Here is a 20,748-nt window from a genome sequence, read left to right as displayed (position 1 = left end):
TATTGTTTTGGTTGTTTTTTTGTGGTATTTTCAAGCATTTGGTGAATTCTTTTCCTAAATTGTATTGAAGGTCTAGAAGGAGGGAGTTCCAGTTGCTGTGGAGACACCAATGCACTTCAGACAGGGAAACTGCAGCAAAATGGCCACATGTACAGCATGGGCTTTAGATTATTGTAGGACTTCAAAGGGGAGAGACAGACTTTTCTCCACTGTCCTTACTAACTTTTTTAATGTCAGCTTCAGTGTCAGAGAATGCAGAGCCTACACCTGAAGAACAGGACAAGTCGCTTGACAAACCAAAACAGAAAAAGAATCGTTGTTTCATGTGCAGGAAGAAGGTTGGACTGACTGGTAAGAAATACTGATTTCACTTTCCTTAGGCTTGTTTAGGCTTTGGCCCTTTGAAATGTTATCTTAAAGGGAAAATGGGTCATGGTCATTTGATATTTATTTGAAATAACAGTCAAAGGTGCTTTCAGCTGACTCTTACTAAATTAGTCATTCATGTATAATTTTGTTTTTCAGCCTCCTGTCTTAAAGTAAAGTTCATAATTCCAAATACTTCCTTTTGGAATTCTGCTTAGCTGAGAATTGGATGATAGTTTGCTGCCATTCACTAGCCAGCTTTGCAGTGGTCCAGTGAAAGGGCCTGAGTTCTGGAGGGTGAAGATTCATAAACATAGTAAGAGGGCAGGAGTTCTGTAGGAATGTTCTGTGCTAGTCATGAAAAAAGAAGGAATGGTCAAGTCAAATCTTGCTGTAATCACTTAAAAATGTATTACTTGTGATTCTTATGCTCTCTGCAGCAGAGGCTCATTGGCTGATTGATTGACACTGGTGACTGAGATTTACTGCTAGTGAGTGAACACATTCAGGATTTAAAGCAAACCAGTGTCATTAAGAATGTTGAAATGTCTAAGCTGCCGTTTCTGTCCACAGGGTTCGAATGCCGGTGTGGGAACGTTTACTGTGGGATGCACCGTTACTCAGATGTACACAGTTGCTCTTACAATTACAAAGCTGATGCTGCTGAGAAAATCAGAAAAGAGAATCCTGTAGTTGTTGGGGAAAAGATCCAGAAGATCTGAACTGCTGCTTCTGCTGGAATACAAAAATCTTCTGACCATCTGCAGATTAAATTGACTTGAGCTTTTTTCCTTAGTCATCAGGAATGTAGAGCAGTGTATCTTGCCTAGACCTTTTAATCATGCATGTCATCAGATGAATAGATTTTTTTTGTTTTCTTTTTTTTGTTTTGTTTTGAAAATGACTCTGAACATTATTTTCATTGCAGTTTTCTGTGGCTGAAGACTTAAGTAAACTTTACAAGTATTATCCTTTAAGATCATTTTAATTTTAGTTGAGTGCAGAGGGCTTTTATAACAAACATGGAGAAAATATTGGAGGGCTGTGCTTTTCCAGGATAAAACATGCATGCGTTAACTTTGCAGTTTATTTTCTTGTTGTATATAGCTTTTCTCTGCAGCACAATTTCCTTTTTTTTTTATTGATAATGCCTTGTTTGGCACAACTAGTTATCAGTAACTGAATGTATTTTAATCATTATGGCTGCTTCTGGTTTTTTTTCCCATTAACGAGAGGTTATACATGTTCGCATATTAGCTTGTTTGCACCCTCTACCTATTTATGTATGAATCATTTGTAATGAGAGTGTGTGCTGAGATTGTGTGGGGGTTTTTTGTTGTTTTCTTTTTTTTTTTTAATTGGGGTTTGTTTTTGTGTGTGTGGGGGGAAGGCTGTATGCACTTCATTGACTGCAGTTTTCATTGGGATTACATCCATCAGTTTGTCTGTACACAAATATGAAGAATGATCTGAAGTACCTGTGCTGTATTTATGTTTATCCACGTCTTAACTTTGATTAAATAAAATTTAAAAAAATCCGAGCCCCTGTGGCTGTCACTGGCATATGTAAGTTGGATTTCTCTTGCTTTATTTTAATGGGGACCTTCCATTGATGGTTGCTTTACTTAAAGTGTATTTATTCACAGCTACCATGTGTATCCCAATGCCTGCTAAATTCTGATGTGTTTTTTTTATCTCTTCACCTGTAACTACCAGGGACGCACTGCAGATTCCAGACTTTGTCTGTTGATTTTAAAATTTGGAATGCTCTTAAAAAGCTATGGCTGGCAATTAGTAGATAAAACACTACATTTAGGATATAAACTGAGCAGCAGAAGTAGTTTTCTCTAGTAGTAACAGAAAGTAATCTGCAAGACTGAATAATAAATGAAGTAGCTTGTGCTTGCAGAAATGGCCTAACCACAATCTATGAAGCACATGGAGTTCATAGTAAAGGAAGGAAGGAAGAAATAAATAACTTACTGGCAAGTTTCAGTAATAGTCTGCCTTATCATGGGTCAGAGAGCCTGTATTTCCTCAAAGCATTTGCTAAACTTCCTCTTACACAGCACAGGGCATGGAAGAGCAGCAGTGTCATCTTTGGTGGGTGTTTCTGTTTGCTTTCCTCTCTTCTGCTACTTCCCTGTTCTCTGATCCTTCTCACTTTGAGTCCTCCCTCTTCCCTCTTTCTGGTCTCTTTTCCTTTTCTCTCTCCTGTGTGCCCTCCTGACCAATCTGCCTTTCACATGACAGTGATGTTTCTGGGCCAGGCAGAGAGAACACACCATAGATATCATAAGGTGGGGGAAAATATGGTATGATCGTGTGTTCTGGTGCCTGAAAGAAGGGAAGGTATAAGAAAAGTATTCACACACTTCCTGTCTCTTCTATAAGCTTGCATTTAGATTGGATGTCCGCCTTTCTGTGACACCTGAGAATTGTGTCATGTTTGTTTGCTTTGACAATGGCCCTGTGTTATCCTGGTGGTTGATCTGCACTTCAATCTGTATTTTGTGTCATCAGCTTGAGGTTAGCAGATTAACATTTTAATTAACACCAGCACATTCACAGCACTACAAAGTGCTTGAGTCTTTCTCCTCACATTGGACTTGGAACAGGTTTTCATCATAGTTTTGTTTCAGCTTTGGAATGAGCAGGTTCTGTAGCACAGATCCTATAATCTGTCCACGAAACCTCTTCACTGTGTTTAAAACATTTCCAACAGTCAGGGGAAGTTTTTCAGGAAATCTTCCACAAGGTAGGCATTGTGATGTTTAAATAAGACCCCTTTTCAAACAGCACCTTGTGAGCTTGTGTCTCAACAAGTGAGCAGCTGTCACAGATGATGCTGTTATATCATCTTGCACTGAATCTCTGGCTGTAGCATTTGCTGCATTTCTTCTAATGACTCCTCTGCTAAAAGAGAAAAAAAAAAAGGTTGAGCAGCAAACCTATTTTGGCTAGGCAATCGCAAGTGTCTTCCTGTTTTTGTTGGAAAGATGTGGCCTTTGCTATTTAGTTCTAATTTCAAGCATGTTCCCTCATTGGCTTCTACTGACAATGAGTGAATTTTCTCCTGCAGATGGGAGAATGCTGGGACTGGGAGCAGAAGCACCAGCCTCCCTATTCTTTTTGGTTGGCTGCACATCTGTCTCTGGTTTTAAGGTGGTGGAACTATCTGGAGAAAATGGAAGAACTTGATGAGGTGCAGCAGCATTGCAAAACTAAAGACCACAAAAGGTGCAGTTTCAGGTGTGAATTGTGCAACTTCCCAAGGCCTGCTGAGCTTGTGGTGGGAGAATCAGTGTGGACATAATCATTTCACCAGGGCTCTGGCACATAAATGACCACTCCAAAGTGAAACCAGGGCAGTTACCTCTGCTCTTGGAGCTGCTGGATCCTTCACCCCCAGTGAGTTTCCTGTTACAGGAAGGCCTCAGTTTCATGGCAGAGTTTGTAAAATCATGGAAATGTTAAGGTTGGAGGAGACCTCCAAGAACATCAAGTCCACCCCTAAATTCAGTGCCTCGAGGGGTGGTGCCTGTGAGGAGAAGACCCCCTTCACCAGGGTCACTGCCTGGCTGGGGACAGTTCACAGCTGCTGACTCAGGCCAGCCTCTGGCACTGATTAACCACTGCCAGGGCCCGGGCAGGGGGTGGGATGGCCACGGAGCAGTGATTGGTTTGTGCATGAGGACAGGGTGGGATTTGATGCTCCTCTGCTCTAGATTGCAGCACCTGGAGAGGATCTTCCTCTGAGGAAGGTGGGAAGCACCTGGGAGGTGGGAGCTGTGTGTAAGCAGGGGCTGCTCAAGGGTCAGCATGTCTTTCATCCAGGTAGACAAGGACTCAGATTTTCCTCTCCAAAACCTCCCCTATGGGGTTTTCTCCACGAAGGACGAGGTGAGTAACAGCAAACTTTGTTCTTGGGATTGGTCCAGGGCTATGAGAGAGCAGAATTTCCCAGCAATGTGGGATAAAGGAGAATTCCTAGCCTGAGACACTCATGGGCTTCCTGACCTGATGGCAAAGCTGTAGCTGACACATTGTCTGTTTCCTTACTGTGGTTATTTTGATTACTGCTTCTTTGAAATTGCACAAAAGAAATCAGAAGTGCTAATGCTGATGAGAATACTTTGGCTGATACATACAGTAGTTCTTGTGTGGTTTTCATCATTGCTGTGACATCATAAAATCTATGTTTGACCCTTCCACTCCCTATGTAGAGGCACAGCACATTTCATGCTCATTTTTTTTTAAATTTTTAACTTGGTCTTTCATTTTCTTTGTGACTGTAATAACACCATGACCCTTAAAAAGTCCCTGTAACTACTGCTCTTGGGGAGTTTTGTGGGTGGCTGCCAAAGCATTAAACCATCACACCAAATGTGTTTTACCTGTTTATGCAGCTGACCAGTTGTGTTCTATTGGGTGTAGGTTTATGCAATGCTGCATTAGGTGTGTGCCAAGGTGTCATGTTTAAAGCTGGGCCTGAAGCCTGCCAGCTGAGCCAGCCCCAGGCCTTCTATTTTATGATGATCACATAAGAAAATGTGACTCAGCCTTTCTACCAAGGAGGTAGCTCTCAATTCCCAATTTTCATCAGAACTGAGCCCAGCTAGGCTGGACCTCACATCTCTGAGTACCTGACAGGATGGAGCTCCTAGAGAAAGGGAAACAAGCCAAGAGCTTGTTTCAGCCCTCACCCCCCTCCACCGTGGCCTTTTTCTTTCTTTCTCAGAAAGAAAAAGTGGAGAATTTATTTGTCATTGCTCATGGAAACTTCATTGTTGTCTTCTGCTTTCTGCTAGTTATCCATGAAGGTTAAAAAAAAAAAAAACAAAAACAAACAAACCAGTAGATTGTGTTTTCTGGTGTGGTATTTTCTGAAGATAAAATGAGATGGTGTGTTTAATTGATTCCAAGATGCGTGTGCTGTTATCTAGCAAGTTTGGATTATTTTTCTGCCTTCCTCAGTAACTGTTCTCTGAAAAAGACATCTTCACTCAAACCCTGTGAAATGACAGGCAAGACTTACAGAAATGATTTAGGAGAATAATGTTTGATGGTAGCTGAATGTTTTAATGATTTCAGGCTAAGACAATTGGTGTCATTCCTCACTATCCCAGTTACAAATTAACCTGACATGACCTTTAGTTTTTTTCTGCAGGAATGTTTGCTGAATAAATGCCTACTACCACATTTGGAATCTTGTTTGGAAATTAAAGGTTGAAAAATAGGTTTAATAGCATGCATCTTTGAAGATGGTTATTTTGGTGAGCTGCTTTTCAGAGTGGCTGTAGTAGTTTGTCTCTCTAGCCCAGAGACACAATAATGGAGGCTGTGGTGTGGTTTTGCCCCGTGCAGCTGCCCTGGGTCTGTCGGTGCTGCTGCCCCGCCGTCGCCGCTGGCTCTGCATGCACCCAGGGCATGAACAGGAGCTTTGTCTCCTGGGCTGCATCTGTCCCATTTCCCCATGTGTGGGATGCTGTTCCTGCAGCGAGGATCCAGCCTGGGCTTGGTGTGCAGGTCCTGAGCTCCTGGTGTGCTGTGAGGATGGGTTGTGTAGGGCAGCCTTGTCCAGCGAGGCACAGAAATCATGTGCCTGGGCATGGTGTGGCTCCTGGCATCACCAGGGGAGTCCAGAGCACCCTCTGTCCTCTGGGGAGGAGATGGGGTGCAGAAGTGGCTGTTTCTCCAATGGCATGCCCACAGGGATGGAATTCACCCTGCCCATGGCCTCTCTGTGCTTCTGTTCCCCACTGGTAGAAGGAGCAGTAGTGTTTTCCCACTTCTCAGCATATTGCAGATGTATGGGCTTATTCTGCAATGCATGTCATTAATGATGGGTATTAATGAGCAAGTCAGCCTCTTTTTGGGGGAAAGAGGGCAGGGAGAGAAACCTCTGCTTGTTATGCTATTCTCTCCCCAAAAGGTGGGATGAGGCTCTTTTCCACCCCTCAAGGTCTGCAGGGAGTCTGCAGTGCTGCTCTGCCCATAGGGCTTCACATTTTTCAACAGCCAGCCTCAGATGGCTCCTAAAGGTCCATTGCTGTGGTACCAGCTCTTTGTCCTGGATGGGTAAACTCTTTGTGGTCACTGTCTTCCCCTATGCCCTGTTTGGGGTATTTTTGGGTACAAGCATAAACTCTTCTTCTCTTTCCCCCTCCTCTTGCTGCTTTGCAGCCTCGGCACAGGCTTGGGGTAGCCATTGGGGACCAGATTTTGGATCTCAGCGTCATTAAACATCTTTTCAATGGACCAGCTCTTGCCAAACACCAGCACGTCTTTGACCAGGTATTTATCAGAGTCTGTTCTAGTTTCCACAAGCATTTAACAAATATTCCATAAGGCACTTTAGCAACTTGTGGTGAGATAAAGAACATGAACTGGAAATACGTTGTCAGGCGGGTTCTGGTAGAGCAAAAACCATCACAGGTGTGATAGCAAGGACAGCAGGGCCATCAGGGGTCCAGAGGTCATTTTCCAGGAAAGTGACATCATCCTTTGGCAATGCAGGTGTCTGACACGAAGCCTAAATATTAATTAATTCCTGCTTGTGCCCTCAACACTCCATGGGTGGGATATGAATGGCAGAGAGTTGTTGTTAAGGATAAAGGGAAATAGGAACAATCTCTGTCTACAGCTGGCTGAGATATCAAAGCCAGCAGGGCCTGCAGAGGTTTGAGGATGGTGATGCCAGCATGGAGCAGGTCCTGTGCAGAGGACTTTTGGGGTGTGATGGGGGTGCAGCCAGCCATGGGCAGGGGATGGGTGCTCTGGGCAGCCACAGCCACATAACCCCAGGCACGGGCATCCAGCGCTGGGATGGGAGTGTGGGACACCTTCCTGCAGTGAAGGATAAGTAAAAATGTGTTTTTTTCTTTGCCCCTGCACCTGTGTGTCACTGTCAGCCCACCCTGAATGCCTTCATGGGGCTGGGCCGGCCGGCGTGGAGCGAGGCCAGAGCTCTCCTGCAGAAGCTGCTGTCAGCTGGAGAGCCCACCCTGAGGGACAACACGGAGCTGAGGAGAAGGTGAGGGAGCAGAGAGTGGCACAGGGAGGTGTCAGCTGTGCCCTGTGTCACCTGAGTGACAGCACACCAAAACCAACAGTCTGACGTGGCCACCTGCCTCCTACGTGGGAATTAACTGGGGTTTGTGCACATCCAGTGCTTCCTTCTCTTAATTACCCAAAGCTTAATCTCTGATTAATATCGTGACTGCCCGCAGATTCAGGGTGTCACCCTCCACCTGGCAACAGCCAGCTCTGCCCTGGGTGTGTCCAGAGCTGCTGCCTCTCTGTGGGGGCTGGGCTGGTCCTCTGGCCACCCCCCTCCACCGTGGCCTTCCATGGAGACAAGGTTCAAGGGTCTCCACCTGTCCTTCCTGCCCTGGTGCCTCCCTCCCTGCTTGTCTTACCTGGAGCAGGAAGGGGACACCCCCAGTTTGTCCTCAGTAACCACTTGACTTTGCTAAAACTGAGCATGTGGTCACAAATTGGCTTCAGCTTTGGGGCTGTGCAGTGGTGTAGGAGCAGGAGGGGAGGACTGTGCTCTGCTCTGTTCTGTGCTGATGGAAAACGTGGATGCCCATCAACCCCACACCTGTGTCTGGAGTGATGCTTTAAGCACCTCAAGTGCCTGCCCTGGCAGTGAGCAGGAGTTGTTCCTCCCTGTCCTGCCAGAATTAGGCAGGATTTAGGCTCTCATGAGCAGGAGAGGGGTTGAGCTGCTGCTTGCCATGAGCAGGGCCAGCAGTTGGAATCCAACCCCCCAGGAGCCACGTGTCATGAACTCATCCTTCCCACCCAGCAGGGGCAGTGGTGTCCTGGGCACGGGCTCTGGGATTTCTCTGTGCCCCTCGGGAATCCAGCCAGCCCCAGGGCTGCCCCCTCCCATCACCCCCTGGCAGCTGCTCCTTTTGCTGCAGCCATCCCAGTAACAGCAGCCTGTGCAGCCACCAGCCTTCCTGCCAGTTTTATTTTCTGCAAGGCTTTGCAAACTAAATTAAGGAATGAGCTGGGGGAGCAAGTCAGCCTCTTCCATGCTTCTTATGGGTGGGAGCTGCAAGTTTTCTGAGATCTGAAGGCATTATTTTTCATTTCAGAGCGTTTGTACCTCAAGCTGCTGCGAGGATGCACCTGCCTGCCCACATTGGTGAGTCTGGGGGCAGCCAGGGGCTCCTTGGCACTGCCCTTTGCTCCCACACGGAGCAGCTGCTTCATTTCCAGCTGCCTCAGACAGACACATCATAGCTGTGACAGGGAATGGGGTTTGCAGCAGCCAGAAGTAGATTATTGCACATAATGAAAGCTAGGTGCTGTCTGTGGCACAAGAATAAAAGCCTGGGGAAGCTCAGTAGCAGCCAGAGCACTCCTGGATGCAATTTCCACTAAATCAGGGGTGTCTGGTGGTACATAACTCCTGTCATCATCTTGGCATCACCACAGGCCTTTGTGACTAGAGCCAGGAAAGAAACACTTGTTCAGTTTCCAACAATTTCCCCTTTTGCCATCAGAAAATATTTCAGATGTTGCAAAGTTTCCAAGGCAGCTATTCCAGCACAGCCTCATGAACAAGTATGGGTTTCCCCTCCCAAACCATTACTCTGCATCCCAGATCTTGCCTCCACTCCCATGAAGACTGCTTTGGGACTCCTATATTCATATAGATACATAAACATTTCCTGGTTTTAGCAGGAGTTTGTGCTTGGACCCAAACCAACCCGATCAAAGTCACCTGAGGGCATGACCTGCACAGGAACAGGGATGTGAACTTGCCCATTTTCTATCCAAGCTCTGCTCTGAGCTGGCCTTTGCCTTCCTGGGGGCACAGCCCTGGTTTGGGACAAAGTCTAGCCTGTCCCAGAGGAACCACGAGGAGTTCCCAGAGGTGTGATACCCTTCTGAAAATACTTTCAGGTTGAACATGTCCTGTCGGACAATTGCTGGCTCCTGGCTCCCATGGCTACTGGGAAGGGACTGCCCTGGTGTGGATCACACCGACAGGAGGCATATTTAGGATTCCACAGCCCTTGGTGCAGCTCTGTCCCCTGGGTGGTTCCTGCTGCTCCCGGCAGGCTGGCTCCTCCTCTGGGAGCCTGGAGCTGCAGGGGATAACTCACGGCCGGATAATTACTGAGCTCCCTGACCAACATAATGCAAACGCGCCCTCGCACACGGTGTTTTCCCCTCCCTGCCTGTGTTTTCCCGAGGCTCGGGAGGTGGGAGCTGTTTGCAGGGATGGCAGCAGAGGGCAGCAGATGTCCTGAGTATCGCCCAGGTCCCCGCGCCGGCACCGCCGGCTGCAGGGAGCGCAGCGGGAATTGTCTGTGGAAAGGGGGCTGCTGCTTTACGTCCTTTTCCCTCCTCTTCTCTACTGGAGACTTTAAAAAAAAAAAAAGCCATTTTTGTCTGCATAATGTATAGGTGAACTGTGAACCACCCCTTTATGCTCTCACTGACATCCCCCGAGCGCTCCCGCTGTCTCCTCTGCTCCTTCCCTTCCCAGCAGCGGGTGATGGCCTCAGTCCGCACAGATGAGGGACTTGGCTGCACTGATCCCTGTTTCACGGCTTCTTTCCTCGTGCAGGAGATTACACGGACTTCTACTCCTCACGCCAGCATGCCACAAACGTCGGGATCATGTTCAGGGGGAAGGAGAACGCTCTGATGCCGAACTGGTGGGTGGCTTGGATTGCTCTCCAGTGCAGCGTTATTTTCAGGCTTATCTGTACATACACATGATGTTTCAAAGGTCTGAGTAGTTTTTCAGGGCCACACTGGTTTCAGGTCATAGCAGATGAGAATCAGTGATGTCCAGAGTTCAATACCAGAACCAAGTTCCACATGTCCCCAGCCTCAGCTGAATCTGCACTGCCTTTCATTGCAGTGGCCACACCAGTTACTGTGCAGCTCCCCTAGTTCAAAGACAAATATACCTAAAAAATTAGGTTTTGCTGAGTGAGAAGAAAGCAGATTTTAAGATCCAAGGAATTAATTGGAGCAGTGGCACAGAAGTGCATTAAGACTGCAGCATGGCTTTGGATCCATCGCTTCCATCCTTATATCAGAGTAAGGTGCTGAGGTCTGTGCCTGTGCATGCAGAGCTCCTTCTCCTTGTACCCCACACTCCCGTGCTGCTTTCACCCCAAAAAGCTGCTCTGGCACCCAGCTAACCCAGGCCCTGTGGTGCTCTTTCTCGAGGCTGCACTTACCTGTGGGTTACCACGGCCGGGCATCGTCTGTTGTGGTGTCTGGGACGCCCATCAGGAGACCTGTGGGACAGATGAAACCTGACAATGGTGAGTTCTGGGGGATTTTAATCTGGATTCTTATTTCTTTTATTCTTCAGTTTAGTTCCACATCATACAGTAGTGGAGTGGAAGGGTCTGGGCTGCCTTGCCCAAAGCCCAGCCTGGGGTCGGGGCAAGAGAAAGCCCTGGTTTAAGTCCACTTTCTGTTCCATGCCAAGCAGCACCAGCTGCTGTTTCTTTTGGCCATTATTTCTATTTCCCTAGCTGCCTCCCAGTTGTAATATATTCTTGCTTCTACCCACAGATAAACCTCCAGTGTTTGGTGCTTGTAAACGTCTCGATATCGAGTTAGAAATGGTGAGAGGCTTTTTTCTCCTTATGACTTCAAAAATATTAAAATAGAAACAGAGAAGAAAGGGTGGGTTTAGCTTCTTCTAAACTGAATGTCCCATGAGGTCCATTTCTGTGTTCTTCTCTGAGCTGTCTGTGCTGCAGGCAGTAAGGATTTCTGTGGAACAAACCTTTGCTTTGGATGAGGAGCAGGGTGCCTTAGCTCATTGGGAGGCTTGCTCATACAGCTCTCAGGCTGGAAAAAGCTCACCTGGCCAAAGCTGAGCACCTGTGGTGCAGTCAGGCAGCAGAATTCTTTTCATCAGCCCCCACAGCCCGTTTCCTGGTCAGCAGTTACCTCTGCACTGCCAGGATCCATCAGTGGACACTGGGGCTTGGGAAGTCCAGGCTGTCTGCACCTTGTGCTAGAGCAGAGGAAGCCCTGAGTTCTTGGCAGTGGGATTCAAACTCCTGATTCTCCTGCCTGGAAAGTTAAAACCTGTGCTGTGGCTGTTGTAAAAAAAACATGGTGGGAAGGCACATGCTGTGGCTTAGTGTGGTCCAGAAGGGAGGGTTTCATAGGAGTCTACTAAGATTTATATCCTTTTAATAGCTTATATAATTTTTGTATGTTTTATTCCCAATCTTTTCCCTTCAAAATAAAAAGTTGTGGAAGAAGTGTAATATTGATGGAAATGGTTATAAAAATGTGGTGAAACTCTTTAATGCTGTGTGTTTTGCCAATCAGTGCTGTAAGGGGAGATGCAGTCCCACAAAGTGGGGTTCCAATGGTGCTGCCATGGCTCTGCTTTCCAGCCTGAGCTCTACTGCTGGCTGCTGCAAGAACAGAAGGAAAAACTTCCATATTGTAGACAGAAAGAGACAGCTGGGGTTTCCTATAAAATCCTCTGCAGGCTGTGGATTCCTAAGGGAATAAGTGCAGGCACCCAGTTCACGGCCTGCTTTACTTAGTGGGCACATTTCTCCACCTGCCTGTTCTTGCCCACTATCTCATCAGGCTCCAGGCACGTTCAGTATCCCCTTGGATGACTTTAAACCTTCCTGCTCCCTGTCTGCAGCAGTCAGTCCCTTCAGTGGGCAAACCTGTTCTGCATCCGGACTCTGATTAGGAGGGGCCATTTTTCCCTCCTGCATTTTGACAACATCGTGCCCTTGTTTAATGCCTGTCTCTTAGCAACACAGAGCTCTTAAGTAGTTCAAGCCTGCCAGCTTCATGGAGGGGAGGAAAAGGAGAGCAGGCCATGGGTTCTGTCCAAATGTGTGTGGGAAATGGTGCAAAACTCATCCTGCCCAGCCTCTGTTGCTGCTGTTCCATAACTCTCTGTCCAGAAAAGATCTTTAGCTCCAAAAACATAACCCACACGTTGCTTTTTGATTTCAGGCATTCTTTGTAGGTCCTGGAAACCAGTTTGGGGAGCCCATTGCCATCAGCAGAGCCCAGGAGCACATCTTTGGGATGGTGCTGATGAACGACTGGAGCGGTGAGCGGTGCTGTGGGAGCCTGCCTGGAGAGGGGGGTGCAGCCCCACGGGAAAGCCCAGGGACACAAATCAGTGTTCTAACAGCAGAGAGCTGATCACTGAAACCACTGGTACCACTGAAAGGGATGGAAAGGAAGTGCTGCCCGTCTCAATCCATCTTTGATCAATTAGTAGAACCAGAAATTGCTGCCTAATGAAGATTTATTTACTTATGAAAGAGCTAATATCAGTCTAGTTTCCTCTGGGCTGGGATGGAGGAGTCCTGAGAATGGTGATACCAAGGATGGTGATGGATTTCAGTGTCAGGAAAAGGAAAAGGATTTGGGCATCACAAATCCCTCAGTCTCTGCAAAGATTTAACGTGTTGAAATTCTCCCTATGGCTGGCAAAGACCATTAGCTGCACATAAAAGGATTATTATACATTTATTTTTATCATTTATATATGATTAATTATATATAATAAATTATAAATATTATAAATTATAAAAATATAAAGTGGGAGTAAAAATATTGGTTATATAGGGATGATCTGGTTTGTTTTACTTATTGCTGATTTATCATCCTTATCTAGCTGATCTATGAAAATTGGGTTGAAAATGGATGGATTTAAATTAGGATTTGGGCAGGACGGCTAGGAAAGGCTGGGGGTGGCAATTTCAATTCATGTTACTCCTTCATGGGTCTGATGGATGTGCAATTCCTAGGATATGTTTACTTGCATTGCTTTGAATGTTCTCTTCCCAGCCCGTGACATCCAGAAGTGGGAATATGTTCCTCTGGGTCCTTTCCTGAGCAAAAGCCTTGGCACAACCATCTCTCCCTGGGTTGTCACCATGGAAGCTCTCATGCCATTTGTGCTGCCAAACCCTGTCCAGGTCAGCAGGAGAAAAGGTTGAAATAAAGGAAAAGCAGTGCTAAAAAAATGTCAGCAGGGCTGGAAGGTGCCATCAGCAGAAATCACTGAGCTGCCTCCATGCCAAGGATTTTGTCTCCATGGAATTCACAGCTGGGATTCTGCTTCTGAGCAGATGAAGGCAACCTCTGAGCCCAAGTGCTCATTGATGTCACTGGCCCTGGCACATGTTGTGCTGTCATCCTGCTTGAGGGGGGCAGAAAAATCATCCTTAAAGCACCTGGAAAATAAACTAATCAGAGCTTCTTCTGGGTCTTTGGTAGCACTTGGCATCCAGTAAGTGGTGGAGAGAGGCTGGAGTCAAGCCAGAACACTTTGTTCAAGCATTTCCAGTTGTCTGCATTGTGCAGGTGGTTAAAACTGGGGAAGATAAGAGAGTCTTGCAGAGACCTCACCATCTTCTGTGGCAGGCACAGAGCAAGGGTGTGCTGGCACTCTGTGCTGGATTAACATCCACGCTGAAATGATGGGCATGGCTTTTGGAAGCCTGGTGCAGAAAAAGGAATTGGATTACATGGATATCATGTCTGTTCAGAAAGATCTGTGAAAGTGTGTGCATGAGACCAAGAAAAGTGATAATCTGAGCAGCAAGAATGGTGAAAGGAATGGGCTGTGCAGCACAGGCTGGGTACACCAATACTCACTGGAATGTCTTGTGGATTTTTAAATTTCTTTTTGTTTAGACTGTGATGTGTTTCATGTGCTTTTAGGATCCCAAGCCACTGCCCTACCTTCAGGATAAGGAGCCCTACACTTTTGACATCAAGCTCTTTGTTGCCATTAAAGGTATGGCAAAGCTGAGGGGGTTACAAAGCTGCAACTGCCAATTAAATTTTGTGGCACCACCACAACCTTCAGGCACTTTGCTCTGGGCTCTGTGCTCCTTCTTTTCCCTATTTGCCCAGGGAAAGAGGCAGAACTCCTCCTGCTCCCTGCTGGCTGTGGAGCAATGTGCCAAGCAGGGAATGCTCCCCTTGAGGAGGGTCCCTGAGGGGTCTCCTTGCATAGGCAGGGAATGAGCAGATTTGTGTGGGATCCAGATGTTAATCCAGCTCAGCCCCACCTTAGGGCCCTGCTGACCACTGGGTCCAGGTGTTTCTCTCACAGGAGAGCAGAGAGTGGGAAATGGGCAGCTTGATGCTGCTCCAGTGCAATCCACACACTTGTTTTCTATGAAATCCCAGTCTTCATAGCTAGGGAAAATGTTATTACTGCTTTCTCACTAGGGATTACAGTGATAAAAGAAGTCTCCATCCATCTGTAAAATAAAAAGACTCCAACATCATTCATCCAACACAAACAAATTGCTTTTCTCTTTTTTATCCTTTATTTTCTGCAGGAGAAGGAATGAGCACGCCAACTACTATATGCAGATCCAATTTCAAGGTAAGACTCCAGTATCTTTTGTTTATTTGCAATCTTGCTGATGCCATCAGCTCCAGCCCAGGCAATTTCAAACACTGCTTTTTGCATTAGATTCATGGAACAGGATCACAGAACCACTAAGGCTGGAAAAGACCTCCAAGATCAATGAGTCCAAATGCTAGGCCCACGGCTAAACCATGTCACTCACATCCACAAACCTTCTGAACACTTCAGGGATGGTGAATCCCCCACTGAGCAGTCCAGAATTTTCCAAAAAATGAAAACCATTTTATTTTTGAAAGATGAAATGAGGATGGTGCTGGTTCCCCCCAGTGAGGTGGAAACACCTGAATGCTCGATGGAGGGGACAGCTCTCCCTGCTGCTCACTTTGGGGTGCTCAGAGCATCCTTAGCTCTGTGCATTTGGCAGGGAGCCACCAGAACAGAGGGCTGCAGGAAGAGGGAATTGTCTCCTGCAATACAGCTCTGCAGCCACAGATGGATTTGGATGCCACTCACTGCTGCCAGCCTGGGTCTGCCCCATCCCCTCTGTGGGCAGTGTGGGGGCTCTGCCTCCACCCACTGATTGAAACCAGGAGATTTATGTGCCAGCTGCAGCAGTGCTCAATCCATTTCATATTCACATTTGGCTCTTTGCATAGTAATTACCTTAATCAGTAAATCAGTAGTCAGCAAATCAGTAATAAGTAGATTTTTCCACAAGGCTGTTAAAGTACTGGGTGTAATCATGCAGCTTGGGTCAGCAGTACTGGTCTTAGAGAGGAACAAGAGGAAAAATGAAATCCAGCTGAAATAAGAAAAATTTTAATGGACTAAATTGCATGTAAGTGTGGGTTTTAAGAGTGCCATGGGCCAGGCAACGTGACTCCATTCTGCACAGCCTAATGGCCACCAGAGAAGTTTGTCCTTTGTTGCTTCCTTGCTTTAGCCCCTCTTCTTCTTTCCTCCAGCACATGTACTGGACCATGAAACAGCAGCTGGCTCATCATTCTATCAATGGCTGCAACCTCAGGCCTGGAGACCTCCTGGCCTCTGGCACCATCAGTGGACCTGTAAGTGTTAAAACAATGACAGTCACTGGTCAGCAACCCAGAACCAACAGAGCAGGGCTTGGGGCTGAGCCCTTCCTGGTCTGAGCACCACAAAACCATCTGCAGCTCTCTCCCAGGCACTCTGGGTGCTACTTTGGTAGCCCCAAATTGACACTGAGAAGTGATTTGGTTTGGGTAGGGTTTTTGCTTGCCTGTTTTTTTATGTTGTTGAGGTTTGGGGTTTTGATCTCTCCTGTACTTATTTCCCTAAGAGCTATTTTACAACAGATGCAAATTAACTTCTGTGTGGAAGCATCCTCACAATCCATTTACCCTCTATGAAATGCAGCTCTTTATGTCTGAAAAGAATATAAAAGGTGCCTGGTAGAACTTTTAGTTTCTCCACTGAAGCTGGAGCCAGCTTCACAAGCTGTCACTCCCCTTGAGCTGCCATTTGGACAGTGGCTGCAATACCTGGGCAGCCCTCACTTTCTGAACCACCACACACAGATCCTGTTCATGCTGTCTCAAAGACAGCCTCAGGTGAGTTGTTTGCAAGCTGGGATGCCTGTACTTCACTTTTGAGCATTTCTGAGGTGCTTTTTGAATCTTCAGATTATTGTACTGCAGAAGACATTAAGGACTCACAAACACCAGCTTTGCTCTTCTGAAGAACAAAATGTAACTAAAACCTGAAAGGTGATTACATAAAAGCACTGGATTTGTGGAAGTTTCCTCCACTTGTTTCCATTCTTGCTGTGGCAGACCCAAACTGGTTGAACACTATGTTAAATACACCAGACAACAGCCGTAAGCATCACTGCTAATAGCCAGCAAGAAATTAAAATGCAAAGTCAAGAAAAGGACCCAAAGTATCAATGAATTAATTCAACAGCAAAACTCTGCTCTGTAGAGGTAACATACTTGTGTGTCTGCTCCCAGCAGCAAGAAGCTGAACAGCAGGAAAGATACTAAAAAATCGTTTATTTGTTTATGAACTCTTGCTGCAGGAGCCAGAGAGCTTTGGCTCCATGCTGGAGCTGTCCTGGAATGGAACAAAAGAAATCCCCCTTGGCAGTGGGCAGTCTCGTAAGTTCCTGCAGGATGGAGATGAAGTAATTCTGACAGGTAATGGCTGGAGAGCTGCTCTGACACTGCAGCAAGGACACATTTCCATGGGCTGAGCCCAGCAGGACAGCCCCTGGGGTGGAGCTGGCCTATTCTCTGCATACCTGCCATGCAAGCACAGCTGTTTCCATCCCACCTGCGAGGAGGATGGAGCTGTGGATGGAAATTTCCCTGCCATAAATGCTCTCTAGAATGGATTATTTGCTTTGCTAAGTCCCTGTTGCTCTTGCTATGCCATTGTGTAAGCACCAAGGAGATGATGGAAGTAGGTTTGCCTTTATGGGTAAAAATACCCCAGGACTAGGAGCAGCTGATGAATTGCTTCCACCACAGTACAAGTTTGCATGTGGGGCAGAGCTTGGCAAATGCTAAAAATAGTTATTTTTCAAATAATATTTCATTTGTAACCTAGGCCTATTCAGTGAGGTGTGTTGCAAATCAAGTATGAGGGAAACAGCATGGAGCCCTCTAGAGCAGCTGACCAGCTCTCCTCTGAAAAGGGCTCTGCTTGAGGCCTGATTCATGCTGAGACATGGCTTTAGTTTTCATCTTGGTAATCTGAGGGTTTTATGAATTTAAATCTATCACGGTGTTTTGTGATCTAAATCCCACTCCCACTTCTTTTTAACCCAAAGCCTAGTGCAAAACAAATCTACTTTGTCCTTTCCTCTCATCTTTGGGGTGCAAATATTTGTCAAGGACAGACATGAGAAAATTTGTTTCAAGCCTCTTTGCTGTGTGACCTCCTGGGGTTTTGGGATTTTAGGGAATGTCCTGTGGGATGTTGTGTGTCACCAGCTGAGACCCAGCCAGTGCCACCCCTGGCTCTGAGCAGCTCCATCCTGCTGATGTGACCAGAGATGTCTGCACAGGAGCACCTGGCTCCAGCAGTGGGGACAGGCTTCTCAGGTGGGACTTGGGGCAGAGAAAATGTGAGTGACAAACTCCTGGGCAGCTGCCTCATGGTGTGATGTTAATGTGTGCCTGAGTACCTGGGCCTGCTCAACCCAAACTGGACTCCTAGGATCTTTGACAAAACAGTCCAAAATTATAAACTGTTTTTCTCTGGGGAAAAAAAAAATAAATTAAGAAAAGTCAAGAATTTTCTGTGATTAAAAAAAAAAAAAAAATGGAATGTTTGTATTCCAGTCCCCTGGCAATTCCAGTGCCTCCTGCCTGGCAGCCCATCCAACAGCCTTGAAAATCCTGCTTCTGTGAGCTGCTGCCAGTTTGACAGAGGAAGGTGCTGAGACAGCTGGAGGTTGAGATGTTCTAGAGAGAGCCATAGGTGATGAACCTGAGGAGCCCCCAGTGCCTCTGACATCCTCCAGCCTCCCACCAGCCCAGTCAGTCCATGCTGAAACGTGGAGCCATCTGACACTGCTCTCTCCAGGCTCCCCATAGATGCAGGGACACTCCTGCAGCAATCCAAAGTGCCACACTGCCCTCCAGTCCCCAGTCTCCCTCCAGTAACTCTGCCAGGAGCCCTAAATTAGGGCACAGTGAGGGCTGATGGACATCCCTTGGAGCTGCACACTCATGCCCCTTTTGGCAAGGAGCCCCTCACAGTCTGGGAGCTGCTGGCATGGGGAGCCAGCCTGGGGACAAGTGTGACCAGCCCATGAGCCCTGCTCTTCCTGCCCAGGACAAGCTGTGTTCATCCAGTAAATACTTGGAATCCTGACTGCCTTTAACCTTTAAAGGTGGCACGATGGCACTGCTGCTAGGCTGGGGAAGGCAGGGGGACAGTGCCATGGCAATTGCTCTGCTGGGCTGTTTCACACTGGCACAGCTTGGGGCTGTGGCACCAGGGCATTGCAAAGAGCAGGGGCTGCTGGGGCTGCTTGGGAGCTGCTCCTGTTTGTTTATTTATTTATTTGGTGATGTGTGGCAGGTCCAGGGCCTTAAGGCACCCCTGGGGCAGGGCTGGTGCTGTTCCATCCTCTCCCAAGGCACTGCCATTTGCTCTTGCCAAGTGCTCAACACATCATTTCTGGTTTTCTGTTTCAGCTCTGTGTTCTTACTCCCCACGTGGGACCTATTTCAGAGACTTAAAACATAAAATGAGAGAAATGTGTTTCTCCCAAGAAGTGTCTCAGGGAGGGAGCACGGCCGGGGAAGGGCTCCTGGAGGTGTTGGCAGCTGCCTGCAGAAACCCCTCAGTAGCTCCTTGGCACTCACAGAGCTCAGGCCAGGGCTGCTGGCAGCACAGGGCTGGCTTTGTTCAGTGTGCTGCTCCTTGGTGCTGCTCTAAATTGTGCCTGACAGCAGGGATAACCAAATTGGACTGAAATAATCAGCTGCTGCTCAAAGGAAAGCTGGCAATGGAGCCTAATGAGGCAAATGGAAGCTGAGCTGAGCCTTACAGTGCCTTTTTCCACTGCTGCTGAAGGGTGAGGATTACCTGGCAGACACCAGGACGGTGTCTGTGGCCTTACACAAGCACTTAGAGACACCACTGGCCTTGGAAACTTCATTTCAGCCTGGCTGTGAGAGCTGCACTGTGGGTTAGGGCTGGCAGGGTCTCCCTTTGTGCTGCAGTCACTTTGGCTGCCCTGCAGCCTGATCCCACCCTTTCTCTTCCTCAGGGGAGTTTTCCACTGATCTGTGCTAAGGGTGGGAATTAGGGGCTCTTCTGCTGAGCTCCTTCTTGGCTTCTTGAAGGCAGCTGTTTTTAATCACATGCAGGTGATGGATTCCATCAGGAAAATCCATCTCTAGCTCTGAAATCAGTCCTGAAAATGCAGCACATGCCACTTGCCCTTCCTTTGATCAGCTGCTGCAGCAGAAGGCTGCAGTAGGTCTCCTCAGCTGCTCTTCCCAGAACAGAGTTAGTTCTCAGAGGGGCCAGGAGGCCCTGCCTTGTCCCCTGCCCTGCTTTGCCTGCTGGTGGCTGCTGTTTGTGGGGCAGCCCGTGGCAGCAGGAGGAGCTGCAGCATCCCTGTCCCAATGTCAGCCCCTCCATCACTCAGGAGCAGGGAGACTCAGGGCTGTCCCGTGCTCAGAGAGGCTGTCACAGCCCCGTGAGCTCTGCAGCAGCAGCAGCCAGCAGAGCTCCCACCCCTCTTATGTAACAGAGGATTAATGAGAACTTGGAGTCAGATGCTGGATTCCTCATGGAACTGAACCACTTGACTTTAGCCAGTGAAACAGCTTCTGCAAGGGTAGGTGCTGCTGTTTGGGGGGGTTTAATGACTGCCTTTCTGGCTGCCAGCATCCTAACATCCCAAGAGCAGTCCTGATGCTGCAGGAAGAGAATCCAGATTTATTTGATTAATTGCAGGGCTGGGCCAGGCAGTGAATCAGTTTGCCAGGTAGATTGATGGTGCTGCAGGTTAGGTTTGAAAACAGAAATATTGCTGGCACATCCTGTTTGTTCTTTGATCAATTCACTGAGCTTGTATATTGCTGCGTTTAACAGTTTGTGCTTCTTTTTTCTCATATTCCTGGGCTGCTTGAACTCTTCCTGGTGCTCTTTTTTTCTGCCCCTCGTTGCATATCTGAGATGTTTTCACTTGGTTTTAGTCTCTTTATGCCTTTTTTCACTTTTATTCCTGGCAAAATCCTGCTGTCCTCACAGAACAAGCTGTGTGTTGTCTTCTGTCCCTAGGTTACTGCCAGGGCAATGGCTTCCGTGTGGGATTTGGCCAGTGCTCAGGAAAAATCCTTCCAGCCCTGTCCAATCCATGAGGCCTGCAGTAAAGTGACAGCCAAGGAGGAGCCCTCCTCCCTCCTCTACCGGTCATCCTGCTTTATTCATTTTTATTATTTTTATATGAGTGATTGTAATCTTACTATTTTTAATTATCAATAAATATCTTAAAGGTGAATGTG

General features: G+C 47.3%; 2 protein-coding genes across 6 annotated transcripts in view; both read left to right on the top strand.

Annotated features, from left to right (window-relative positions):
- Positions 1-1,907, top strand: part of ZFAND6 (zinc finger AN1-type containing 6) — a 36,433-nt gene extending 34,526 nt beyond the window's left edge. For all 5 annotated transcript variants that reach the window (XM_059858514.1, XM_059858516.1, XM_059858515.1 and 2 more), the window contains 2 exons: positions 238-351; positions 940-1,907. In XM_059858514.1, coding sequence (XP_059714497.1) covers positions 238-351; positions 940-1,088 — 263 coding nt within the window. In that variant the 3' untranslated portion in view covers positions 1,089-1,907. The remainder of the gene's footprint in view (positions 1-237; positions 352-939) is intronic.
- A 2,189-nt stretch (positions 1,908-4,096) lies between these two features.
- Positions 4,097-20,748, top strand: FAH (fumarylacetoacetate hydrolase). Its single transcript, XM_059858511.1, has 14 exons — positions 4,097-4,269; positions 6,553-6,663; positions 7,281-7,402; positions 8,475-8,524; positions 9,959-10,049; positions 10,573-10,670; positions 10,927-10,979; positions 12,355-12,454; positions 13,201-13,331; positions 14,080-14,155; positions 14,709-14,755; positions 15,706-15,807; positions 16,797-16,914; positions 20,525-20,748. Exons 1-14 carry the CDS (start codon positions 4,189-4,191, stop codon positions 20,602-20,604), a joined length of 1,260 nt encoding a protein of 419 aa, XP_059714494.1. The 5' UTR covers positions 4,097-4,188; the 3' UTR covers positions 20,605-20,748.

Source organism: Haemorhous mexicanus, chromosome 13 (genome assembly GCF_027477595.1).
Source record: "Haemorhous mexicanus isolate bHaeMex1 chromosome 13, bHaeMex1.pri, whole genome shotgun sequence".
Lineage (NCBI taxonomy): Eukaryota > Metazoa > Chordata > Aves > Passeriformes > Fringillidae > Haemorhous > Haemorhous mexicanus.
This window is presented reverse-complemented; position numbering and strand designations above follow the sequence as displayed.